Raw genomic sequence first — 25,800 nt, forward strand, 5'->3', positions numbered from 1 at the left:
GGGGGGGGGGGGGGGGGGGGGGGGGGGGGGGGGGGGGGGGGGTAGTATTTGGCTGACCTCTTGAACCAACCTCTTCCAAAACCAAGTCCAGGGCGCTTCAAACTGCTTGGATCCATCTGGATAAAGGCTGACCACACTGTAGATGCAACTCAGAAGGAAAAGGAGGACGTGGCGGCCAGAAGGCAGATGTGGAAAACCTATGCTTAGTGTCTCCAAGGGTCTAGACCAACTGCAGGACTTCAGTGCTCAGGTTATTTGGCACTGGGTCGGCCCCGCCCCATCAACAAAGTGTCCCCTTCGCGCTAGGCAAAGCGATTCCTTTCACACTGTGCCGCCAATGATCAGAAACCCACACCTTCGGCCTCATGACTGACTGGGAGAACAAAAGGCAGTTTCCCCGACTTAACCCCAAGATCTGATTTAAAGAAGTGGGGGTGGGGGGAAGCCCTTGACCATTCATTAACTGCAGCCGTTTAAAGGGGAAAGCAAAATTCTTTGCAAAGAAAGGAAAAAAAAGAACTTATAGCTGAGGCATGTAAATTGGGAGTGAATTCCACAACCACAGAGCAAATTAAACCCTGGTGAAAATTCATACAAAAAGCACAGGGGATGAACAATGTCTATTATTCCCGGCCTTTTAGACAGAAAGAATAAAATACCCATTAAAAATTAGGTTTAGATACCATTATACACCTCATCCCTCCAAAAAAGGATCATTCCAAATAACTGAGGAAAATTGATTCAGAAATCCTATCGATTTCCACTTGGGTTTAATTTGGTTTCTTGAAAGGGAACAGATGTAATTTTTAAGACTCTCAACAAGAATAACAGCAGCACCTCAGCCTCACAGTACCTGGTTGAAAACATTAATTAAGCCAAGCCAGAGCACGGTTTTGATTTGATGTGGGCCCTTGGAAAAATATTTTGTTAAAAACGGGGGAATTTGTGTTTTAATGCCACGAGTTACAGTTTCTGCCAGACGTGTTCGAACAAAGGAATTAGTGCAAGGGACACGCCCCCCTCTGCACCTTACTCCTAACGGATCCGGACACAAGTTGGCAAAACTGGGTGACCGTCACCGTACGTCGTTGGTACCGTATGGCGAATTCTACTCCTTTGCCCCGAGAACTAGTACGTGAGGTGTTATAAAGTAAAAAGGGTAACCAACATTACAAGAATGAAGTTAGCAAAATTGAACTGCAAATGTGGCATTCGGGTGTGGGGGTGAGGGTGGGATTAAAAAAAGAGAGAGAGAGAGCAAAAGCATCAACTTTAGATCTGGAAATGCCACGAGCTTTCCTTGCCATGGGAAACAGTCGAAAACAACGATCTCCCCCCTGGCTTCATTCTGGGCATGAGGCGCCATTTGTCCGCGTGTTGCCTTCGCTGGTCTTAGGCCTTCCCTTTCATGGGATTCGGCTTTTCTGCACGTAGATTTTTTTTCCTCAGGTCTTCTAGCTTTGAGCTATTTAGGCTACAATTGTGCCGAAGTGCTTAATATTCACGTCTTTTTTTTTCCCCTGTGTCAGTGTGCTCAAGAATCTGCTGGAGCCAATTTATTGATGCATTTTCAAACAGACTTAATATGGTAATTAGCTCTCATGCAGACTAGAAAGCATTCTCTCCCACTCCAATCCCCCCCCCCAAAAGTGCCAGCAAATTGTATGCACTTAAGTTCTGCAATTACACAAATGTGACTGGGGGCTGGGGGAAGAAGCGAAGTTTGCTTTTGTGAGCTGTTAGTATGTGTATTCGGTGCCACTATCACAGGAACGTCCATACTGATGTTTTAGGACTAAGCTATGCATGAAAAGCACGTCAAGGGAGTCGATGACTGGACATTTAAATTAGCCTTCACTTGTCCTTTCCCACAGATGTCGATTAACCCTCTCGGAAATTGGGTCCTTCGCTTACATGGCGGTCTGGATGCCGGGCTTCAGGTGCACGTTCAGAGTGTTTACCTCTAAAATGACTAGATCAAGAGCCCCTCCGTCCCCACCAGAGCGGTCTACTTCTATCAAATCCTCTACAGAAACAGAACTCCTAAATTCTTACAACTGGATTGCACTTCAAATACCCAAGGGGTATCTGTCCAGTATGCAGAAGATTTGGTCACAGTGTGACAGGTGTAATGATTCAAAAGCTCAGCCAGTGGGGTGCCTGGGTGGCTCAGGGGGTGGATTTCGGCTCAGGACATGAGCTCATGGGTCGTGAGATCAAGCCTCGAGTTGGGCTCTATGCTGACGGCACGGAGCCTGCTTGGGATTCTCTCTCTCCCCCTTTCCCACTCAATTCTCTGTCTCTCTCTGTCTCTCAAAATAAATAAATAAGCATAAAAGAAAAAACAAAAAGCTCACTCAGTGATGGCTGTACTCCAGCATCTACATGGACACAAACCTATCGTGTTTAACGAAAACTGACCTTTAGGAGGAAAATGTCAAAAAATCCCATTCTCATTGTTAAAACTTGCTACTCACCGTGTCTAATGTCTTCTACAAGTAAATGAACTTGTAGAACGGTATGAACTCTGAGTACAGTCAGAACCCTGGCAGACAATAAATACTGAACAGAACTTTCACAGATGACAATTACAACATTCCTTATGGCTGGCGTTGAGCTACCTCCAATGACACAAATACTTCCCTCGCTTACTCACCTATGAAATTGTTCCACTCAAAATCCAGATCCCCTTGGTGGGCCAAACAGCCTCTCATAATGTTTGAGCAGTAGTTGTAACATGGCTTCACGGTCACGAGCCCCTGGCAGTGGGAGCAGTAGACCATCCTCAACAAGGCGTGGGTACACTGGGCAGTGGGGTTCACCTGGTTTGGGAGAAGAGAAAGACAATGGTGGGGCCAAGATAACACAGAAATTCCAAGTCCATCAAGTTGACCCTGAAGGTTGGGCCACAAATTCAACTTGAGAATGAGTTGTGACAGACCATGCTGAGCGGGCCCGGCCTGCTTCTTCTAGAGGAAGATTAGATAAAAGGAAGGAGGGAGGCTGGGAACAAGGGTGGAGGAAGGGAGGAACAGGGCTTAACCTTAAATCATCAAGGTGCATGGATTTCCCACCCTGTAGACTCCCATTCTTCCTCCCTCCCAGTCCTTCTCTGTCTTGCACACACTCACTCACTCTCATTTTCCATGGCTCAATTGTTTCAAAGTCCTCTTACAAGTAAATCTCTGGGATCGGCCACGAGACACAGCAGAGGTGACCTCCTCCTGCCCGCCATGCCTGGCCTGGGGTGGCCTCTGCCTTGCCAGACTGGGACCCAAGCGTATCTTCTTCTCAAACACACAGACCACAAGACTGTCCTTTGAACCTTAATCCCCCAATCAAGGTTTAGAAGGGTACCCAGTCTGTACTCCATTCTGTGCCAGTAGCTATGCAGAAGGGAAAAAACAACAAATACTCTACAGACGTGAATCTGAGTAAATGTAAACGTGGGGTGAGGCGGAGGCCTTCCGAGGCCCGGGAGCAGTACAACACAGTGTTCAGGGGGAAACCTGATGGAAGAGAGGAGGCTTCAGTTACATTTTGAAGAAAGGGTTGGATTTAACTGGCCAAATGAAGGGAGACCGTCCAAGCCGGGGAGAGGGAAATGAACACGGGCTGTAAGAGGGCGTACCGAGCGGGTGGGGCTGAGCAGGTGCGGGGACTAAGACTGAATGCCAAGGAAGGAGGGTGCGTGTGGCCAGGGCCTGAAGGCACATGAAGACCAGGCAGACACGGAGATTCCATGTGGCACGACACAGGAGGCGACTAAAGTTCACGACGAAGGGAAGTAGCAAGGATGAAAAACGGTACCCAGGTCAGACTGGGCTGGCCGTCCACTTAGTGTCTGCTTTATACTTATTGTTTTTAATTTATTTTCTTTAAAAATTTTTTAACGTTTGTTTGTTTTTGAGAGTGTGTGGGGGTGGAGCGCGGGGCGGAGGCAGAGAGAGAGGGAGACACAGAACTCGAACTCACCAACTGTGAGATCATGACCTGAGCCACTAAAGTCGGACGCCTAACCGACAACCACCCAGGCGCTCCAACTTCTTTTTTTTTAATGTTTATTCATTTCTGAGAGAGAGAGAGAGAGAGTGAGAGAGAGAGAGAGTGTGTGTGACTGGGGGAGGGGCAGAGAGAGGGAGACAGAGGATCTGAAGTGGGCTTTGCGCTGACAGCAGAGAACCGGATGTGGGGTTCGAACCCACAAACTGTGAGATCATGACGTGAGCCGAAGTCAGACGCTCAACTGACCGAGCCACCCGGGAGCCCCTCCTCTTTCTACTTCTATACGGTGATGCTGTCTGAGGCCCGCAAGAGCTGGTTCCACGGGCCATACGTTTTCATCGATGCTTAGAAAGCGTGGCGAGGCATCACTCGCTGGCAGCTGCCCAAAGGTTCCCGTCTTCCATTCTCTCTCTCCCCAGCCTCGGCTTTTCGGGGTCACTAGGAGAGGATTAGTGCATCCTTCTCGGTCTGCACACGTGAACTTTACACCAGCGCAGGGAGCACATGCTGGGACCCAGGGCAGTCTGGCCGCGCACTTCACCTCCTCCGCGTGACTTCGGATGCCGCTTATCAACAGTACCCTTAGGAACAGGAACCGGGGCAGAGGTCGGGGGGCGGGGGGGGGCTGGAACTAGCAGGAGAAAACCTTAACACCTTTGGGCTCCTACCTGATGTATACACACACACACCCTCTTATCTTCACCAGACCTCTAGCCTAAAAGGGGCGGGGCGGGAACATCCAAAAACAAGGTGGTACCCGTTTATGTTAAAGTCAACATTCCCTATAAAGAATTAGGACTTTTCCAAAGTCTTAACCAGGCCCATGTTAGTCCTTTTAATTATGTTTTAACGTCCAGCGTAATCTTGGCTCCCCAACCAGTCTGGATGACTAAAAGTTCATTCCTTTGAAAGTCACAGGCGGTTAACGCCTGTCCTCCCCACCCCCTCATTTTGTGGATGAGCAAACAGGCCTGGAGAGAGGAGGTGGCTGGACAATCCTGGCGTCACAGAAGTCAGAGCTGGAAGGGGCCTTAGAGATCGCATAGTCAGGCTCTCACATTTAAGAGATAAGAAAACCAAAGCCAAGCAGATCAACTGACTTGCTGACAGTCACCCTGTACATCTGATTCTAGAACTGCACCTGATCAAACATTTCCCAGACGGATCGTGCTTCCCTGTCTTCTTACTACACACCAGACATGAAACTCTCAGCTGGGGCATCGGCTGCTTTCCTCTTTAATGATACTGCTAAACGCCTGTACTTGAGAGACGTAAAGAGTCAGAATGTAAATCTCTACGAGAAATCACAGAATAGCCTATGGCGTTTGTTGAATATTATGCTTAAGAGTTAACAACGTTGGGGCGCCTGGGTGGCTCCATCGTGACCTCACAGTTCGTGGCATCGAGCCCTGAGTTGGGCTGCGCACTGAGCCTCGAGCCTGCTTAAGATTCTCTCTCTCTGCCCCTCCCCTGCTGGTGCCAGCTCTCTCCAAAAAAAAAAAAAAAAAAAAAAAAAAAAAAAAAAAAAAAAAAAAAAAAGAGGAAACAATGTCTCAGTACAAAAACATGTAGAAAGCTAAAGTGCCAACAAATAGTTACTGAGCACTTATCTCAGCGGTGGGGATTACTCTGGAATGTATTTGCCATAAGGTCGCGAGGCAGGTAGGAATCTGTGTTGGAATATGGAACTTGCTCTAGAAGGCACACAGACATTCCAAAATGGTATGGGCCTTTAGGAAATAAGCAAAATTGAAAAGCCCAAGAGTTATACTCGAGAAACAGTTTTTTCCAGAGGGACCTTTTTCTCCTTCTTTTTTTTTTTTTTTAAACTCTAGGACGTGGTCCGCTGTATTCTTAGTTCCACTGTAAGTCAGATCTGGGATGTAGTACATCTTGTAGTACAGTTCCCTAACACAGGGACACGTTGGCTCGAGTTTGAAAAACAGAAACTGAAGGAAATGACACAGTAGAGTTTTATTAAAGGAAGATTATGAAGCTGGGTTTGGCCGACTTTTTCCATTTCATTCTCTGGCTAAGCACTGGCTCATGCTCCACACAGGACTGGCGGTCTAACCACTAAAAACGATCACAAGGAACTGAGCTATAACATGCTCTGGAAATACTAAATACCAGGACCGAGGAGAGGTGGCAAAGTTCTAAGAAAACTGCGATGGGGAAGCACACGCACAACAGCCATGTTGGGGCAAATCGAATGGAATCTTTTGTCTCACAACCATTACCCAGACCACTGTGAGGAACTTCACATGAAGGGAATTCAGACCCTGGGAAAACAAAACCCTTGTGTGAGAATGAGGCCCCGGTATAGAGGAGGGTTGTAACACAGGAAACGGAAAGAAATAGGGGTCCCCTGTAATGCTCATCCCCACCCCCAGAGGTAATAGCAACTATGTGACCACTCCCCAGGCCTTGGGTCCCCCTCTCACCGACCCAGCCAAGCTCAGGATGGTGAACCCAGAGTGCCAAGGAGCAGCTCTCCCTTTGGACTCTGGAGTACACAGGGGAGAAACAAAATGGAGTAGATTCCTTAACGCCCCTCACCCATTTAGCTCATCCCCCCTCCCATAACCCCTCCAGTAACCCTGTTTGCTCTCCATATTTAAGAGTCTCTTATGTTTTGTCCCCCTCCCTGTTTTTATATTATTTTTGCTTCCCTTCCCTTGTGTTCATCTGTTCGGTGTCTTAAAGTCCTCATATGAGTGAAGTCATATGATATTTGTCTTTCTCTAATTTCGCTTAGCATAATACCCTCTAGTTCCATCCATATAGTTGCAAATGGCAAGATTTCATTCTTTTTGATTGCCGAGTAATACTCCATCATTGTTGCGCTATATGCTAACTAACTTGGGTGTAAATTTTTTTTAAAAAAGAAACAAAATGGATACCTATCTTTTAGAATCCTCAAGAGCTTCATTCTGGGACTTTATTCATTTTCAACGGAAATTCAAGTTCATTCACATTCTACTCCCTTGTAACCCTCAAAATCAATGACTTGAGTCCCCAAATAACTTACTAAAGTAAGTACTTAGTAAAGTACATTTACGTTGAGACCCAAGTCCAAGTGGTAGATTGGGCCGCATGCAGAGTGATAAAAGGGGTAAACTATACTCCAAGGGCTTCCTTTGATCCCTGTGTTCAGCACCAAGGGTCTGGGGAGCTCAGTCGGTTAAGTGTCCGACTTCAGCTCAGGTCATGATCTCACGTTTGTGGGCTTGAGCCCCACGTCGGGCTCTGTGCTGACAGCAAGGAGCCTGGAGCCTGCTTTGGATTTTGTGTCTCCCTCTCTCTCTGCCCCTCCCCTGCTTCCGCTGTCTCTGTCTCTCAAAAATGAATAAATGTTTAAAAATTTAAAAAAAAATGTTCAACACCATGGTTCCTTTGGGTTACAACTCTTGACCAACATTTGAGGTTTTCCTTTGGTTTAGAAGGGTCTGTTGAACTCTGATGCCAGTAATTTCAGAATCCTAGGGGCTGGGGTAGGAGTGGGAGTAGGGGTTATGATTACTTTGATAAAAGGCACGTTTTCTCAGACCTCTCTTAGAGGAGTTACTTCTCAAAATGGTATTTAGAAACAGAGAAGGGAAAATTATACACTCTTCCCTTTCCCCTTTGAACCACTAAGAGAATGGATCAATGGGCTCAGGAGAAAAAAGCTTATTTAGCATTTATGGTTTCATGATCATGAAGGTCCTGATGTCAAGGCCGAAGAGTAAAATATTCTGCTCTATGTCAGAATTACCTGTCTACTGATAGCTTTTATTGGATTTTATTAGTACGTAAGATACAGTTATAGAGTACTTACTAGATGCCAGGCTCTGTTCTGAGTACTTTACGTGTCTATTAACTCATTCACGCCTCAAAATAATCGTATGAGAGGAGTATTATCATTTCATTTCACAGATGAGAAAGCCGAGGTCCAAAGAGTTGAAGGGATTCACACATGATCGTCCAGTAAACGGCCAAGATTTGCATGCAGGCATTTTTGGTTCTAGAATAGGTACTCTCAACTTCCTTGAGTATCGGAATGGCGTCTTTTGAGTAACAGAGAACAGTGAAGGAAACGTGAGGGCAGCACGTGAGGCTGGGCCTTCTCCACAGCTCCCCAGACCCAGCACAGGGTATCCACACACAGGGATGGGGAGGGATGTTTATCCACATGGATCAGTACTTGACTAGATCCTTGGATGAGAGGACATACTACTTAATAAACAACAAGGACTTATTCAGCCAATGCTATAACGTCACAATGGTTTAAGATGCCACAGGGGCGAAGAAAAAAATATATATGCCACTCACCGGCCCCTGCTCACCAAGAGTTCAACAGCTCAAGCAAACACTGCTGCACATGGAGAAAAAAAGAGCTACTTCAACAACAACAACTCCAGAAAACAATACACATATTTTACCAAAGTTCTAACATCTTGAAAGAACTGTAGCTATGTGGCAGCGATGATCAACTTCTACTAGGAAGTGGGGCATCACATATGAAAAAGGTTTGACATTATTTATGTAAGAATGAGGTGGTGTGGGTGCCTGGGTGGCTCAGTCGGTTAAGAGTCTGACTTCAGCTCGGGTCATGATCTCACAGTTTTTGAGTTCGAGCCCCGTGTCGGGCTCTCTGCTGTCAGCACAGAGCCCGCTTTGGATCCTCTGTGCCCCTCTGTCTCTGCCCCACCCCTGCTCCTTCTCACTCTCTCAAAAATAAATAAACTTGAAAAAAAAGAATGAGGTGCTTTGACTTGTTTACTTTGCGGGGGGGGCAGCATGGTAGAAAGGGGACATCATCAGGACTCAACACTTCTATATGAACTCAAATCAAAATCTGAGTTAGTGACCCATGACAATATATTAATAGCCAATTTCCAAGTCTTAGAAAATCCTTCAAGACTGACCAAGGTCTTTCTAAAGGCTAAAGTGTCTTAGGATGTTAGGAGGCAGTCTGTGTTTCATGGTAAAAGTCAATGGGAGGGAGGAAGAACCCTCATTTCCCTTTCATAAGATACTCATTCCTGCCATCCTCAAGATATACATTTGACGCTGATATCCGCACACCATTTCTGCTATAAAAAGGCTTTGCAGAAAAGTCCCCTTCTCTGCAAAGACTTTTCTAATATAGATTGCGACTTTCTACTAAATAACCTCCATTTTCCAAGCACCACCTTAAAAACTACTGCAAGCAGCCTGACGAAAAGAAAAATGCTGGAGAGGAACTCTTCACGCAGCCTGGATTTCGTTTCAGTAATTCAGAGCGAGCCTTAAGCCACATTACACAGTGATGGCGGTCAACAAGCTGCACTGAAGTTAAAAACACATTTCCTTTTAGTTTATTCCAGTCCCTGACATACATTTGCTGCAACGTTTTTTTGGGTCTGCAAAGCCAATAGTACTGAACAAACAAAAAAAGATCTAGATTTTATCGGTTGCTTGGTAACATAAGCACCCAATAAAAATAAGGGGAAAATCTTTCCCAAAATTATGGTTAAGAAAAAAAGACAGGGAACCCAAACACGCTGTGAGACGTGACGAGTTTATTCAACAACTTCCTAGTTTTTGAATTCACTGAACACTCATGAAGAAAGGACGATGAGAGGCTCCCATTTCCTTGAGAACAGGATTTTAAATTTTTTTTTAACGTTTATTTATTTTTGAGACAGAGAGAGACAGAGCATGAACGGGGGAGGGGCAGAGAGAGAGGGAGACACAGAATCGGAAGCAGGCTCCAGGCTCCGAGCCGTCAGCCCAGAGCCCGATGCGGGGCTCGAACTCGCGGACCGTGAGATCGTGACCTGAGCTGAAGTCGGACGCTTAACCGACTGAGCCACCCAGGCGCCCCGAGAACAGGATTTTAAAGACGTAACAAAATACATGGAATTAACCAGGACCCACTCAGGAATATTTATAGACACACTGTAGGTAAGACTGAAGCATCAGTTGTATTGACCTGCTGACAGAGGGCTCTATTTTTGTCCTGAGAGTATGCCGCTCAGTTTCCTCAGTCCTTCACACTCCTCCCATCCCACTCCCTTCCCTATTAGCTCAAGTCCTACCTTCCTCTTTGCAATCCTACTGTTTATAAAGGTTGTGAGTGAAAACAAATATTAAGTGTTGAAAAAACGTCTACACCCTGCTTCTTAAAAGCTTTTTGTATAGGGGCACCGGGGTGGCTTATGTGGTTAAGCGTTTGACTCTTGATTTCAACTCAGGTCATGATCTCGCGGTTTGTGGATTGGAGCCCTGCGTCGGGCTCTGCGCGGAGAGCACAGAGCCTGCTTGGGATTCTCTGCCTCCGTCTCTGCCCCTACCCCCCCCCCACGTGCTCGCCCCCTCACGCGCGCGCGCTCTCTCTCGTGTGTATGCATGTGCGCTTTCAAAATAGATAAACTTTTTTTTTTTAAAAAAAGCTTTTTGTATAGATTTATACAATTTACATTTATCGTGATTCGGGAAATGGCAGAATAATTTGGGCAGCACTCCTGTATGTGCTGGGGCACTGTGGACACAGAAAACTGAAGGGGGAGCAACGGAAATCGTTTTCAAGGCAGGACAATCATTTAGACATCACAATGTAAAGCACTGATTTCTAATTATAGCCCCTGTAGTTGGGGTGGGGGTGTAGACACAGTCCCATTATGTCAGTGTTAATTAAAACCATGAGAACGCAACTGTCTTTGGCATAGGAGCTATTAATTTTCATGGTGCATGCAACCACTTGTGCGTTCTTGAAAGGCCGCAACAGACTTCCCCCTTCCAGGCAAAACTGCTGCCATGGCAGGTAAATACGAAACGCATCACGAACCATGACAAGTACGACGGAGTAAGGAATACGGAGATGTGTAACGCCAGAGTACTCTTGAGCCATCTGTTACTAATTAAGGGGACTCTTCTGAAGTCGGGACTGTAAATCTCGGTGGAGAGAGCTGCGAGGCAAGTGTCCTTCAACTAAGAAGTGACTTTCTCCTGGAGTCAGTTAAGCCTGCTGGTGCTAATGGCCTTTAAAAGGTTTCAGTGATCATCAAATCATTGCTAAACGTGTAACTACAACTCTTGTGTTGCAAAAGTTAGCTGGAAAAACAGGGCATCCGCTTACAAACAGAGAGTGGGAACATGTTTGAGTTAGGTATACAGTAACTAGTCCCCAAGACCACAGTGCTTTTCCATATTTGACTTTGAAAGACACCTTTGTAGAGCGGGTGGGTAAGGTGGCGGGCCGGAATTAGGAAATATATCCTCCACTCTGAGAGGCCTTTCTTTTCCACGCCCAAGAATAATTAATTCTACCGGACACCAAAAGAAGGAATGTCTATTTCTTGGGTTGCTCGAGTTACACCTGCAGACTACCCTTTGACAGCAACTGCCAGTGGTGGGAGCCCATATGAAAAACCAGTGCTTGGGTCCCCAAACTGGTCAAGAAGCTTATCTTATTAACCAAATATAGGGGCTTTTTTCCAGCATGTTCAATTTGGAATAAGGTTTTGATAGATCATTTACTGTCTTCCCTATACCACTGTATATTAAAATTTTCTATTTCATAGTCATACTCTAGAAATTAGTGTAATAAATATTTTCTCAAATACCTAAGTATTCCTTGCAGGCTTCTAAGCAACAACATTACAGAGATGAGAGATTTTTTTTACATATATTGTGTTTTAACTCCTTTAGAAACTGATGTGATGCCCGAGTGTCTTATTATTGGTAATTTAAATAACATAACCCAACGTAGCTGAAGGGTTTGCTTTTAAGTTAGTCCTTAGTCTACAAGAAGCTCAGCAGGGAAGCACAACATTATTTAAAAAGTTTACAGGGCTCCCGGGTGGCTTAGTCGGTTAAGCATCTGACTTCGGCTCAGGTCATGATGTCGTGGTTCGTGGGTTCGAGCCCCGCATCGGGCTCTGTGCCGACAGCTCGGAGCCTGGAGCCTGCTTCGGGTTCTGTGTCTCCCTCCTTCTCTGCCCCTCCCCCACTTGTGCTCTGTCGCTCTCTCTCGCTCTCTCTCTCAAAAATAAACAAACATTAAAAAAAGATCTTAAAAAAAAGTTTCCAATTGCAAATACAAACTTTAAAGCAGACATGAAAGAGTATTTTCAACTAAACAAGTGGCAAGTGATGTTTACTCAAAGTAAATCAAGCCCTACAGCTTGTGTTCACTGTATTCTCACAAAACTACGCAAATATCTCTTAGGCAGATACGAGAATACAGTGACTGTAGAATACACATTAACTCTGAAACAAATTTAGGGTTATATTTAGAAAGGAACGTTCTCCAACAACTTAACAGTACTAAGGTACCCAGGAAATCTCTTGCTTAAAAAAAATTCATACCAAAAGAAACATCAGAAACGGATCGTGACTCTTACTTTGAGTCACATGCTCCTTACGGCATAGGCTAAGGGCGTTTGGATCTTACATACAAAAGCCGATCTTGATGATTTCCCACCATGAATTCTGAGAAGCAGGTCAAGAAGAATGGGACACCGGGAAACCACAACTGCTTCCTTGTCCCTACCCTGGGAAGTGGGCTGGTGTGGACAATGGCAAGCCTTCTGGCCCTCAACCTTCTCATCGGTAACGAAGGGTCTCGAAATCACTTCTTGTTTTATCTACAGCCTTCTACCCCAAGTGGGAGGTTCTGGAATCTCAGTTCTCTAGGGGGTCTCCGACTTAGCAAAGTTAGGCTAACCAGACTTGTGCTGGCCTGTCCCTTTACCCAAGAATCGAAAGGGGGATGGTTAATTTAAAAGCAACCACTTTTCAGACGCTTACAAAAAGGGCTTTCTACTCCTCGTCTTTCTCTTCAGCGCGAGTCTGCACACATGCACACACATACACAAGCAGGCACACACACTCATTCAAGTCACATAGCAGCGCCTGTCTGCCTATCCAGATTAGGGTGAAGCCAAGGACTTGCTGAAGAAGGGCAGGTGTGTGAGGTGAGCTACAATGTAAATGACTCTGATCTGGAGTCACTGTGCCTTGTTTCGGGACTCTGACACGAGCACCTGCAGGATTCATAATGGATGCTGGGGTTGGCAGAAGTTCAGCAATCAGATTATTCCTTTAATTATAACCACTATCCCCCCACGTGCACACATCCACCCTCCTATGCGTCAACAAATTGTTGCAATTTGTAAGGAAAATATCAGGAGAAAAAGGAGTGAACAGAAACATGCTAGAAAGAATTGTTTCCTGCAAATTTATGGCCTGGAGATGAGAGAGAACAAACAAAACTGAAATAACGAATGCAACCAATCAACGAATCCTCGTATCACCCAATCCTAGTACGAAATATCCCATAAGCATCTAATCTTTTACGCCACACAATTCATCAGAATCTTCTCTTTGCTGGGTTAACGCAAGTTTCGTCTCTAACTAGGGTAACCATGAATCCCGGTCCGCTAGGGACAATCCTATTGCTTATTTCAAATTAGTGGCACATGTGGTCTGGGTAGGAATAAGCACCTCTCGGTTTCGACGATAAGCATCCTGGTTTGGACGATAAATTGAATGGTCACTTGAACTCCAGATGAACTGGTAGACAATCAGATTGATATTCCAGTTGTGTTGCTGTTCAGTTTTTATTCTGACCTCTCCTTCAGTCCCCAAAACAACCAAATGGTGTAAGTAAAAGCTGCTGACCTTATGACTGCAATTTTTTTTAGCAAATGGACTACAATTTAGTTTTTTTCCTTTGGAGGCCGGAATGTAATGGCACCAAGATCAGTCCTCCAGAAGGTAATGTGCCCCAGGTTATTCTGTTCCTTCACTGGTATTAAGTCATGGAAGGGTAGAGGTGGAAAGGCCTTCAAGTTTCGTCTTTTTTTCGGGGGAAGGAGGAGTAAAGGAGCCATAGAACCATTTCTCCCTCAAAATCTGACTCAATACTCGACTTGGCAAAGGGGAAAGCAAAGCTTCTCCGGTGCAGCCAGGAGGTGAAGTCCCCGTGTCTCTCTTCCTCTCCTCAAGGAGGCCCCTGAGACACCTTCTTAAGGGGCTTCAAAGAACACAGTCCAATTCCTTCAATTTACAAATGAGGAAACTGTAATATATTCATTCTGTCTATTGGTACTCCCATAAACAAAGCCACAAGTCAAGAGCAGGTGGCCCACACTGATTGTCATAAAAAGCTCTGCCTTCTCAAGAGCATGGAGTACACCTTAAAACATAGAACAAGGAAACACGCAGTAATGGATGTTAAATACTGTTGCAGACTACAACCGGCAGGCCCAAACCCAGTCACTCAAAGCAACTGAATATGGAACCTGTCTGCTTCTTCCTCTGGAGGGGAAGTAGAATAGGAGGCAAAAAGAGTATGGCGATATTAAACTCAGTTTGAAAATGAAGGTTCCAAAGTGAACATACAATCTGCTTCTAAGAAGAGCTACCAAGGAAACCACTGAAAAGAATGATGATGTTCCTCACAGCATTGGTTTCTAACTATACGGCGTACGCGGATCGGGCCAATGTGTGCGAGGGAAAAAGGCAAGAGAGAGAAGAGAGCAGAACAGAAGAAAACCGTTCTCGAGCCCACGTATTTGTCTACCTCCCAAACTTCCTTTTAAAATGCAACAACACAGGGGCGCCCAGGTGGCTCAGCCGGTTAAGCATCAGACTCTCGATTTCGGCTTAGGTCATGATCTCAAGTTCGTGAGATCGAGCCCCACACAGGGCGCTGAGCTGACCGCGTGCAGCCTACTTGGGATATTCTCTCTCTCTCTGTGCCCCTCCTCTGCCCACACTCTCTCTCTCAAAACAAATAAACATTAGATAGATAGATAGATAGATAGATAGATAAAATGAAACAACACACATAAAAAAACACAGGCTGCAGCCAGTGCTTACCACGGACACTTTGCTCACTACGTCCCTCGCAACTGCCAAGCCCTGAGCAAAAGTACGGGCTGCTACAAACGCGCGGGTGACCTGCAGCTTCAGCTTCCGAGGGACATCTCCAAAGGGCTTCAGCTGCTCCGTGTACTTGCTCACACATTCCAGGTACTCGTCTGTAAAGTGGTACTGGGAGTTCACCAGGCGGAACATCCGCTCCAGAAGGCGAGCCCAGAAGTCACTTAGCATCTCTTCCAGGTTGACGCTTCCCGCCACATAGTAGCGCTTCAGCTCTCCGAAGAGATCTTGAAATAGCTCGGAATTCTGCATGTATAAGCGGCCATATGTCTTCACGAACATGTCATTGAGGGATTTCTCTGCATTTTCCAGCAGTTCTTTGAAGAATTCTAAAAACCAAACAAAAAAAAAAAAGAAGAAGAAAAAGAAAGAAAAGGTTTTCAGTAACTGAATAACGGAGGGCTCTTCGGGTCCATTTGAAGACTGGAAAAAAAAAAAATCAGAGAATTAAACTGGAAAACATGCTCACATAGGTGGATTTCTTTCGGGGGGATGTGGCATTGCCGGTCGTTTGTCAACGAAAGGAAACCTAGGTCACAAGTCACAAAGTCTCAGGGGGAAAAAAAGAATATTTTAGACCAAGAACTTCTCGGAAGTCAATATAAAACACACACACAGCCAGGCATTTCTCTCATTCAGTCCCAAGGTAAAGAAAGAACCAGATAAAAATGGGTACATGAAGTCTAAAACATGAGATCTGCCAGAACTTTCTTACCATAAGACTCTAAACCAAAGCCAATGATGCCTCCGAATTGAAACCTAACACCAGTGGACAGGTATTTTCAAAACATGTAGTTTTACTTGGACACATTTTTTTTCTTTTTCTCCTTACATCTACATGACATGTAAGAACGCTACCCAGGAAATGCTAGCGGACAAGAAACATATGAAACACCCTACAAGCTAGCACTGAGATTTTCCGCAACTAAGTTCACAGGTGTTCCCTGGGACATTAGTACAAATTGGGGTATCCAAGCTGACCTTGGGTTCTTAAAGGATTCATATGGTAACATCATGAGATTCTTGGCGGGAAGTGGGGAGGAGAGAGAGGGAAATGTCTAACAGACTCAACCACAGATCTGGTATATTTATAGGACAATAGGGAAAACTAAAATAAATAAGAATTCCTGGTTATTTTGGATTTACTTTTTTGGCCTGAGTGTTAAAGATAGTAATCTCTTAAGTACACATGGCAAATTAGTTTCTCCTGAAGCTTTTCTTAGGCAGGTCAGAGAAGAGAAGAGCTAACGGTGCATCTGTATCAATAATTCTTCAAGAATCTATGGTTGGTATAAAAATAAACACTTCATGACATCAAGTTTATAAGCAGGAAATGTAATAAATACCGAAGCAAAATATAAGGACATCAATTAAGAAAGTGCCTCCAGGGGTGCCTGGGTGGCTCAGTTGGTTAAGCATCTGACTCTTGGTTTGGGTTCCGGTCATGCTCTCACAGTTTGTCAGTGCAGGCCCCACATCGGGCTCTGCTTGCTTGGGATATTCATTCATTCATTCATTCATTCATTCATTCATTCATTCATATTCTGTCTGTCTCTCTCTCTCTCTCTCTCCACCCCCGCCCCGTGCTCCTCCCTGCCTCCCTCCCTCCTTCCTTCCCTCCCTCTCTCTCTCCCTCTCTCTCTCTCTCTCTGTGTCAAAAATAAATAAATAAACTTAACCAAAAAAAGTGCCTCCGACCAAACATGGAGCAGCAAAGAAAATATGGTGCCTCTTTCAAAGCCAGAAGAACATTAACAATCTTATCAAAATGCAATAGGGTGACAAAGCCATTATCTTCTCATAATGGGAAAGCATAATGGCAGGCAAATCATAGGCTGAAAGCGGTTTTCAAATAGTTTCTCAAAACCTGTACTGGAAACACAGAAGCCTTTTGGAGGGGATGTGTGCCTTTGCTTACTTCCAAGAGATTCCATACCTATGTCCCTAACTCGTCACCACGCATAGTTGCTTGATGCTTGAGGCTGAAGTCCACAGTCTTCTGCATTCCAGCTTTACAAACTACGTGTGTTTTGTTTGTGGGGGTAGTTTTGTACAGAGAACGGCTCTTTCCTTTTCCTTTGGTTGAGTTTTTCTTTCTACTACCATTTATCTTGTATTTCCCGGGCTTTCTTCAAGGAGAGAAAGGAAAATGGATTCTCTCCGAAGAGGTTAAAAAAAAAAAAAAAAAAGGGTTGGGAGGCCAAGTCAACTCCTCACCTCCATTACAACTGCACAGTCTGGCATTTTTACCAACGTTCTCTCCCTGGAATTAGACCAGAAAGAACACAAGGAGATAGGGGAACTATATGAAAAGCATTATTCAAATCAGGTATCTGAGAGGCCTCTGATTCTCTCCAAAATCGTAAGTGATTCTCAAGTGTGGCCCCAAGACAGGCAAGCATCAACGCCACATCACCAGGATACTTGTTGGAAATGCCAAGTTCCTGGGCCCCACCCTAAACCCACTGGATCCGAGGCCCTGGGGATGGAGCCCAACCATCTACAACTCTGCTTCCCCTAACATGTGAGAACCACTCACCTCTCAATAGGGATCAACACCAGCTCAGGGCTGTGCTAATATGAAGCATGTGGGTGGAGCTTTTTAATTAGAGGAAAAGGTCTTTCCAATGAATTGGGTTTTTAAAATTTTTTCTCTTGCATTCTCGGGTATGATTTATGATGTTTTCGGGGGGACAAATGTTCCTGTGTGGAAGTCTCTAGTAAGTGTGCAGATGCAGGTAGCACTTTTCTAGAATTCAAAGCTGGGGGGTCTTGCAGTAAGAAGAGACCTTAGTACATGTCCGATGAGTTGCACACATAGCTCCCACATACTGGAAAAACAAAGCCTGGTCATTGAGATCAAAATGCAAGCCTTCGGTCAATCCAGTGCTATTAATATTTCACGATCCAAAAGAGAAGATTCCAAAGGTAACCACAGGACCTTCCTTAATATCGGATTTTTATTATAGTGCTCATAAAATTGGCACACGTCATTTAGCGTAGAAGTAGGATGTTGAAAATTATTTGACTTGTGCTTTGATGACTCACTTAATAAGTAACTCTGAATACTCGCATTTCTAGTGAATGGCATCCACAGGTTTTAAGGGTAGGGGCAGAGTGGCATTTCAAAGGTATTTTAATTTAAAACATCTATAAAATGTCAGAGTTCGTTGTTTAGGCTTCAAAGGGCTCCAGGTCAATGAAATGCTCAGACACTAACCATTTTATGGACAAAAATAAAAGTCTTAGAGTTCGTCATTCAGATCAAAAACCTATGGGTTGGTGTAGCTCTGTATAACACAGCTTTGGAGTATAAGAGAAATGATCTAATTAAGAGGAGAACCGATTTCAAACCGGCATGCCCTCTGTCTAACACCATCATGGACCTTACTTTGTTTCCCATGACTCAAATCCGGTCTAGAAAGGGTGTGTGTGTGTGTGTGTGTGTGTGTGTGTGTGTGTGTGAAGTACATGCGCTGTGTGTTATGTTAATTTAAACTTTAAGAGATTAGCTTGGCGCTACATACATATTAAATTCTAATTCCTTTGATTGTTCAGAAAATTCATTTCCTTTCCTTCACACTTTAAAGACTCTTTAGTGTGGCTATATAAGTTGCAAATATAAAGATCGTTTGAGGGGGCTATATATAGAAATTCTATAAAACTGATATAACAAGTTAAAATCTGATAATTTAATCCCTCCTAATGGCTATGCAATTTGACAAGTATTTACTGAGTGGCTATTAGGGGCTCAAATCAAAGCACACTGTTTTACCATGCATTTTAACCTTCTTGCCGAATCAGACTCCGATCAGCATTTCCAGAAAGACAAATTTCCTTCATCCAATTCACCTTCACTATACCGCCAACCCTCCACACGTGGTTTTACGTGCCCCAGAGATTTTTAAAGCATCTATAAAATCCTTAATCCTTCGTTTCATATAGCAAGTTTTAAAATATTCGTCTCTTTCACCTATGGAAGTTAACAGAACAAAAGTGAAGGGATCCCAAGAACCCAAACTAATTTCTCTTTGGACTTCTTATGGTCCTGTTCGGTTGGACTATGTGGCCTATGCCATTTGCCTCGGACACCTTGCAAGGATGGCAGGCATAGTTTAAATTCTAAAATCCATACTAAGGGGCACCTGGGTGGCTCAGGCAGTTAAGTACCCAACTTTGGCTCGGGTCATGATCTCACGGTTCATGAGTTCAAGCCCCACATCATGCTCTCTGCTCTCAGAGCCTGCTTCGGATCCTCTGCTCTCTCTCTCTGCCCCTCCCCCCCCAAAATTAAAAAAAAACATTAAAAAATAAATAAAACAAGATCCATACCAATTACTAGGCACCTGGGTGGGTCAGTCGGTTAGCATCTGACTCTTGATTTCAGGTCAGGTCACGATCTCACTGTTCGTGAGTTTGAGCCCCAGGTTGGGCTCTGTACTGACAGTGTGGAGCCTGATTGGGATTTTCTCTCTCCCTCCCTCTCTCTCTCTCTCTCTCTCTCCCCCTTTCTGCCCCTCCCCCCCTCTCAAATAAATAAGCATTAAAATCCATACCAATCAGGTACAATATCAAAGCATAATAATTTGCTCTAAGGAGAAAAAAAGAGAAAACGGGAGAAAAAGCTTTTACATCTGCTACTCCTATCAAACTAGCAGCTTTCGTAGGTTGTTATAGAATTCTTTCACATCCCCTCTCCCCCTTTCCTTCCTAGGACACTTCCTTCTACAATGAGGACTAGAACGTGAATTAGACATTCAGGTCCCGGTCCATTAGCCATCAACAGCAACCTCATAAATGGTTGTAACGTTCATCTCCACTTTTCCCCCATTATTCAGAAATCAGGATCAGGGTCAGAGCTTAACTGCTAAAGAAGAACCGCGTAGGCGTGAAGACACCTCGCAGTCATTCCTTCTTAATCATTGTGTCTGAAGCCAAGTGTAAGACACTTAGTGGCTCAGAGAGAACCAGCTAGAGCAGTGTAAACCAGAATTCCACAATGACCAGAAGCTTAGTTAACTGGCATTAGGTCTCCCCTGTGGCAACTGCTTGTTTTCATGAAAAATGCAGTGCAGGGAGTGTGTTTCAACTGATGCTACCAGTGGCTGAGAGACAGTCAGAGAGAAGACTGTGTATAAGCATTGAAAATATGGTATCTGTGCCCAGGGTTTATTTCTCCTTTAGCTTCCAGTTTGGAGGCTTAAGTGTTTACGTTCTAAGGACCAAGCTACTCCCAGGTCTCATGAAGGTGCACCTGACATGGGGGTGGAAATAAACACTGCAACATGCTATACATATCCAACCTGGCGTGACTCAGGGGGAAAAGCATGGGACCTCTCATTGATGAGCTGTGGAATGGACAGAGGAGCTAACCTCTCTGATCTTCTGTTGCCTCATCCATAACATGAGGCGGTCACTACTCATCTCACATGGATGATGGCCAGCACGTAGGAGATGTTCAAGAAATGGACACTTTCTGTCAACTGTGCGGGGCTATTTTGTCACCTTTAGAGTGTCTTCCTGTCTACAATCACTTAAATCTTTCTTTTGAAGCTGGTTTTTATCTTTCCTGGCAGAGTCAAATAGTATCCAGCTCCAGGTACGTAAATGAAGCCAAAGCTGCTGGAGATGGATTAGGAAGACCCAAGGCCTTACACAACTGGGAACAATTTAGTCAAGGGAAATGCTTAACGGCTCTGGCTTCCAATGCCGTGAAACATCTCAGACATCTACGATGGTGGCAGCTGCCACTGAAACACAGCAAAGAGAGAAACCTCAACCCATCGAACAGGTTTTGTATTATATTAGGAGGGAGTATCACACACACCGCACGTAGATAAACACAGTTCAGGGCATTAGATTAAGCCAAGAACTGGGGAAAGGAAAATTAAGAAATAAGCGGCAGGTCGGTCCCCAAGCCTCCCCACGTATGTCTTTTGCACACCGCCTTCTTTTCCTGGAGTCTGCTCGGTACATTGAGCTGGGGGACTATAAGTATTTTCCAGCTCTAAAATGCGATTATCCTCAATGTCAGGAGTATCACTTTAACATGGGAAAAACTAGAATGGGAAGGCAACTTTTCCATATACGAGTTTCCTCCATAAATATCCTGTCTTTTAAAAGAACGAAAAAGAACATCATGTACAGCCACTTGTCTTGCATCAAATAAACATTCAAAATTCTTGAAACAGGTCAAAAGGCCCCCACTTCTGCTGTTAAATGCCATTAGTTACTCCATTATAAACAATCGACTGGCCATTGATTAATGAGCTAGAAAACATTCTAGAACTAACCCATGACCTACAGAGACTGGAAGCCCTTTCTATTCAATCCGTTTGGCGTGGTGCTATAAATTACCACCTTGTATTTATATTATTATGAACCTGCTTTTTACACAGATGGATTAATTTCCTCTTTACTGTAAAGACTGTATTTCACAGCCCTGGTATGGTGTGCAAACATTAAGTTATCACCTCGACGAAATTCCTGAGAAAAGAAGCCTGTGAGTGCTACAAATCATACCTTTCGCACTGTTAAGAAAACTCCGAGAGCTCTATTCACCCCCTCACCTGAGATCACGCATTAATAAAGAACGGTTAACATAAGCATCTATAAACGTCAGAGAAAACGGAAATTAAAAAAGCATCTTATGGACTGAAACCAAACTGAAACTTTGGTCTTTGACCATCTCCTCCTGTCTTGCGTTTTCAGTAGCCTCTGTATTTTAAGTTTTCAGCAGGGACTTTCCTCTATCCTGGCATAATCTTACACTCCAGAAGTGCCTGTGAGGGCATGGTGTACGAAAAGGACATATACATGGGGCACCTGGGTGGCTCACATCCAACTCTTGATTTTGGCTCAGGTCATGATCTCATGGTTTGTGAGTTCAAGCCCTGCATCAGGCTCTGCGCTGACAGCGCAGGGCCCGCTTGAGATTCTCCCTCCCTCCCTCCCTCCCTCCCTCTCTCTCTCTCTCCCCCCATCTCTGCTCCTCCCTTGCCGTCCTATCTCAAAATAAATAAACTTTAACCAAAGTTTTTTTAAATAAAAGGACATGTATTTGACTAACACGCATCAACCGGTGGCATCTCGATAGACCTCTCCTAGGTTGATGACAAGACAATTGCCAAGTGCAGCCCTTACTAGGGGCTGTGAACATATGAAAAGGTGCTAGGGATCCTGCCAAAGTAGGTTGATCTTCTTAATTAATGCATTTCGAACGCTAAAGCTCCTTATGTTGATCTCTCATGGCCCCTGTCTCATGCTACTGTAGCCAGAGACATGGGACAAATACTGTAAGGCCCCTTGTACTGGACCTCGTCCCATCCATACTAAGGGTCTACCCAACACCAGCCAGTTTCCTTTAACACCCATGTTTCTGCTCATTCAAGTGCCCAGAGAAGGCAGAGGGGATGCTGAAGCTACCCCAGGAGGGTAACTTCCATATACTAACCTCTATGTGGATCTACTGTATGGCCTCATATACAAACCTCATCATACAGTCTAGGTGCTCATGACCTAATATCAAGAGAAAAGTCAGGACAAAACGCAGCATAATCAGTTATGATGCCAATTTGCATCTACCTGCACAAAACACGATGAGGTAGGGCCAACGTTGACTAGACACAATGAGTGTTAGGGACCTGGGGTAATTTTTTTCAACAGACACTGCTCAATTTTGAGCACCCAAATCATTCAGTGACATTTTATAGCCAGAAAAATACTATACCTTCTTGTATCCAAACATTACTTTATTTCCCTTTATTCTATTCATTTAACTTAATTGCTGGAAGTTTCCATGCATTTTTCTGCGGTCTACAAATGGTCTACAGTGAGCACTGATACTTCAGGAGAAAAAAAAAAAACATTTTCTTCAAACACCACCAAAGCACTTCTTGTATTTTTCATAAAAATAATTTTTTTTTCCTATCAAGTATCCCTTTCAAATTATTGCAATTTGAAAGGTATGGAGAGGTATGAAAAAAATATAAATAAATTGCCCACAATCCCACCACTAAAAGAGAGCAACAATGGTTTATCAAATTACCTCTTTTTCCCCATGAAGATATGCATCACATGCTTGAGATCATACCGTATTTGTACCCTGTTCTCAGGTAACACCGTATGGTTAACGTTTCCTATGTGATTAAAGATTCTTCAGAAACATCACCTGTGGGGCACCTGGGTGGCTCAGTCGGTTAAGCGTCCACCTTTGGCTCCGGTAATGATCGTGCAGTTCATGAGTTCAAGCCCCACATCCGGCTCTGTGCTCATGGCTCAGAGCCTGGAGCCTGCTTTGCATTCGGTTGTCGCTGTCTCTCTCTGCCCCCCCCCCATTGACGCTCGCATGTGCTTTCTCTCAAAAATAAATATTAAATTTTTTTTTAAAAAAAGAAACATCGCTTTTTAACAACTGCGTATACATGACACCGTACGGACAGGTCACAATCGTTATGGGACACTTAGACCGATTTCCTGTTTTTCATTATTATAGGTAATGCTGTGATGAACGCCCTTGTACATCAATCTGCACGCAGACCTTTCTGTCCCTGAGATAAATACCTACACGTGGAATTAGTAAATCAAAGGCTGGGAATGCATTCGAAACTTCTGACAGACTGACCTCCAGAAAAGGTGTGCCCACGTGGCACTCCACCTGAGTCACATGTCTGAGTCATATTTATTCCGAGAGTTTCGATGGCTTTGCTAGTTCTTTCAAGTGAAGGGGGGACGGAGACGGGAAGGGACAATAAACAAGAAAGGCCTGACGGGCTTGAGAATTCTCCCAGTCAATCAGTTGGGAGTCAGTGCTAGATCAAATACGCCCCTTTCTTTGCCCGGACAGACAGCCGCCCGCAAGAGGGTGGGCAGAGAGGAACAACAGCGTTCTAAACTCCCAGGCTCAGAGTGCAATGAACCAACAAAGTAGATAAAAGCAGTTCAGCTGAAGCTCTTCCATTTATTTACTTGCCTCCAAACAGATCAGCCGCTTCTTGCTGCTGCCGTGACTTCTAAAGAAGTCAAAGCTAACAGCAGAGCCCCCCCCCCCCCCCCCCCCGCGAAAGCGCCCGGGGCGGAGGGATCCTTGGAAGCTGCACAAGTATTTGCAACCCGCCCAGAGCGCCAATGCTCCGGCCACAATTGGTCACACTTCAGATAACAACTCAAAAGGCAGAAAACCTTTGTCAATACAGAAATGTGTGTGTTTTGTCTGAGCTCTTGATTTGATTACAGTAAGGCTGGCAGTGGCTCTTTTTCATCAAGTTTCACAGAGAGATTATAAAAGAGTTAGCAAAAATGCCGGGCATTTTAGTCTCCTTCGCATGGAAGGAAAAGAAGATAGAATCGTAAAGGAAAGGGGAGTGGGGCTTCCCAATGAAATCAAAGACCATTACTATTATGAGCTGGAAAAGAGCGCTGCATTTGCAGGATGGCCAGAAGGCCTCGGGTCTTTCTCTGTAGTTTTGTGGCTGTGAAATGTTGTCCACTGCACTGTGGCAGAAGTTTGAAAAGGCAACACATTTCTTAAAAAGGCCTTAACGGATGAAATCTGAGGTGAGGATGAAAAAGCGACCCTAGGTTGTATGTACGTTAGACATTTCTTTGACACATTTATTTTGAGGATATTTAAGACTTTAAACAAATGTTACTATTTATTTGAGACGGAGAGAGAGACAGAGAACGTGGGGGAGGGGCCAAGACAGAGGGAGACACAGCCCCCGAACCAGGCTCCAGGCTCTGAGCTGTCAGCACAGAACCCGATGCGGGGCTTGAACCCACGGACAGCGAGACCATGACCTGAGCTGAAGTCGGAGGCTCAACCAACTGAGCCACCCAGGTGCCCAAGACTTTTTTTTTTTTTTTTAACCTAAAAACCTCCCAGGGGGCCTTTGGTTAAAGTCAATATGGATGTGCAAAGGAAAATAATAAAACCATGCAGCTGAAAAAATAAAGTCAGAGGTCATGGCAATTCCGGAAATTTCAGTTTGGCTAATGGCCATGAAGCTGGGTTGGACGTATCTGCCTTTTAAGGTGAGCGGCCGGCTTCCTCCCACCGAGGTCACCGCTTTCGTGGGCATGTGCATTCTAATGCCATCAACTCCCTGCACCTCCACGCTGGTTATCCGACTGGCCTAATGAAGTGGATGGCCAGTATGAAGTCTGGGAAATTTCCAGTCAGTGATTAAAACACAGATTTGGCTAAATCTGCAGAGTGCGACACGTCCTGCCTTTGTGAAATGATAGAAAACAAGGGGGCGTGAGGGCTTAAGGAAAGGGTGGCCACTTTGATTTGCACTTGGCCCATGCAGATAGATGGGACAGACAATTATTTCTTTTATGTGCGTTTTAAGCTAATTCAGAAAATTTCTACTATTATTCGAGTTAACAAGCTTCAGGCTCAAGGGAGGGTTTTCAAAGACCTGCGGAGAGTAGTGGAGTTAAGAAATCATAGCGGGAAAATAGAGGGTACCAGACAGGCGGCTAATTAACATCTTGTAAGACCTTTCATTAAAGCAGCTGGTCTAGTCACATGTTTAGAAGATGCACAGAATTTTTAGAATTGAAAGGGTCTTTAGAGAGCATCCAGCTCAACCCCCTCATTTTATGGATGGGAAAACTGAGACCCAGCAAATGTCAGAACCAGGCTGACAATTCAGTGTGCTGTCTCCCAAAGTTACTCCATTTGCTCCCTAAAATGATGAATCAACAGAGTTTTCGCGATGGGCTAGCATCAGACAACCTATCTCCTTAAGATTTCTTCAACATGCAAACCAAACCGTTTGATTCGGGAAGTTAGGCTAAAATACACTCGCATACTTGTCAACATCAGTTTTACTACGTGATTCAGAGATATACTGAACACGGCAGCTCTAATCT

General features: G+C 44.6%; 1 protein-coding gene across 1 annotated transcript in view; it reads right to left on the reverse strand.

The window, feature by feature from the left end:
* GPC4 (glypican 4) overlaps nt 1–25,800 on the reverse strand; it is a 109,862-nt gene that overhangs the window by 7,144 nt on the left and 76,918 nt on the right. The window contains exons 3-4 of the mRNA XM_049644838.1: nt 14,860–15,251; nt 2,657–2,822 (exon numbers count right to left, since the gene is read on the reverse strand). Of these exons, the coding sequence (XP_049500795.1) occupies nt 2,657–2,822; nt 14,860–15,251 (558 nt within the window). The remainder of the gene's footprint in view (nt 1–2,656; nt 2,823–14,859; nt 15,252–25,800) is intronic.

This window comes from Panthera uncia, chromosome X, assembly GCF_023721935.1.
Source record: "Panthera uncia isolate 11264 chromosome X, Puncia_PCG_1.0, whole genome shotgun sequence".
Taxonomy (NCBI): domain Eukaryota; kingdom Metazoa; phylum Chordata; class Mammalia; order Carnivora; family Felidae; genus Panthera; species Panthera uncia.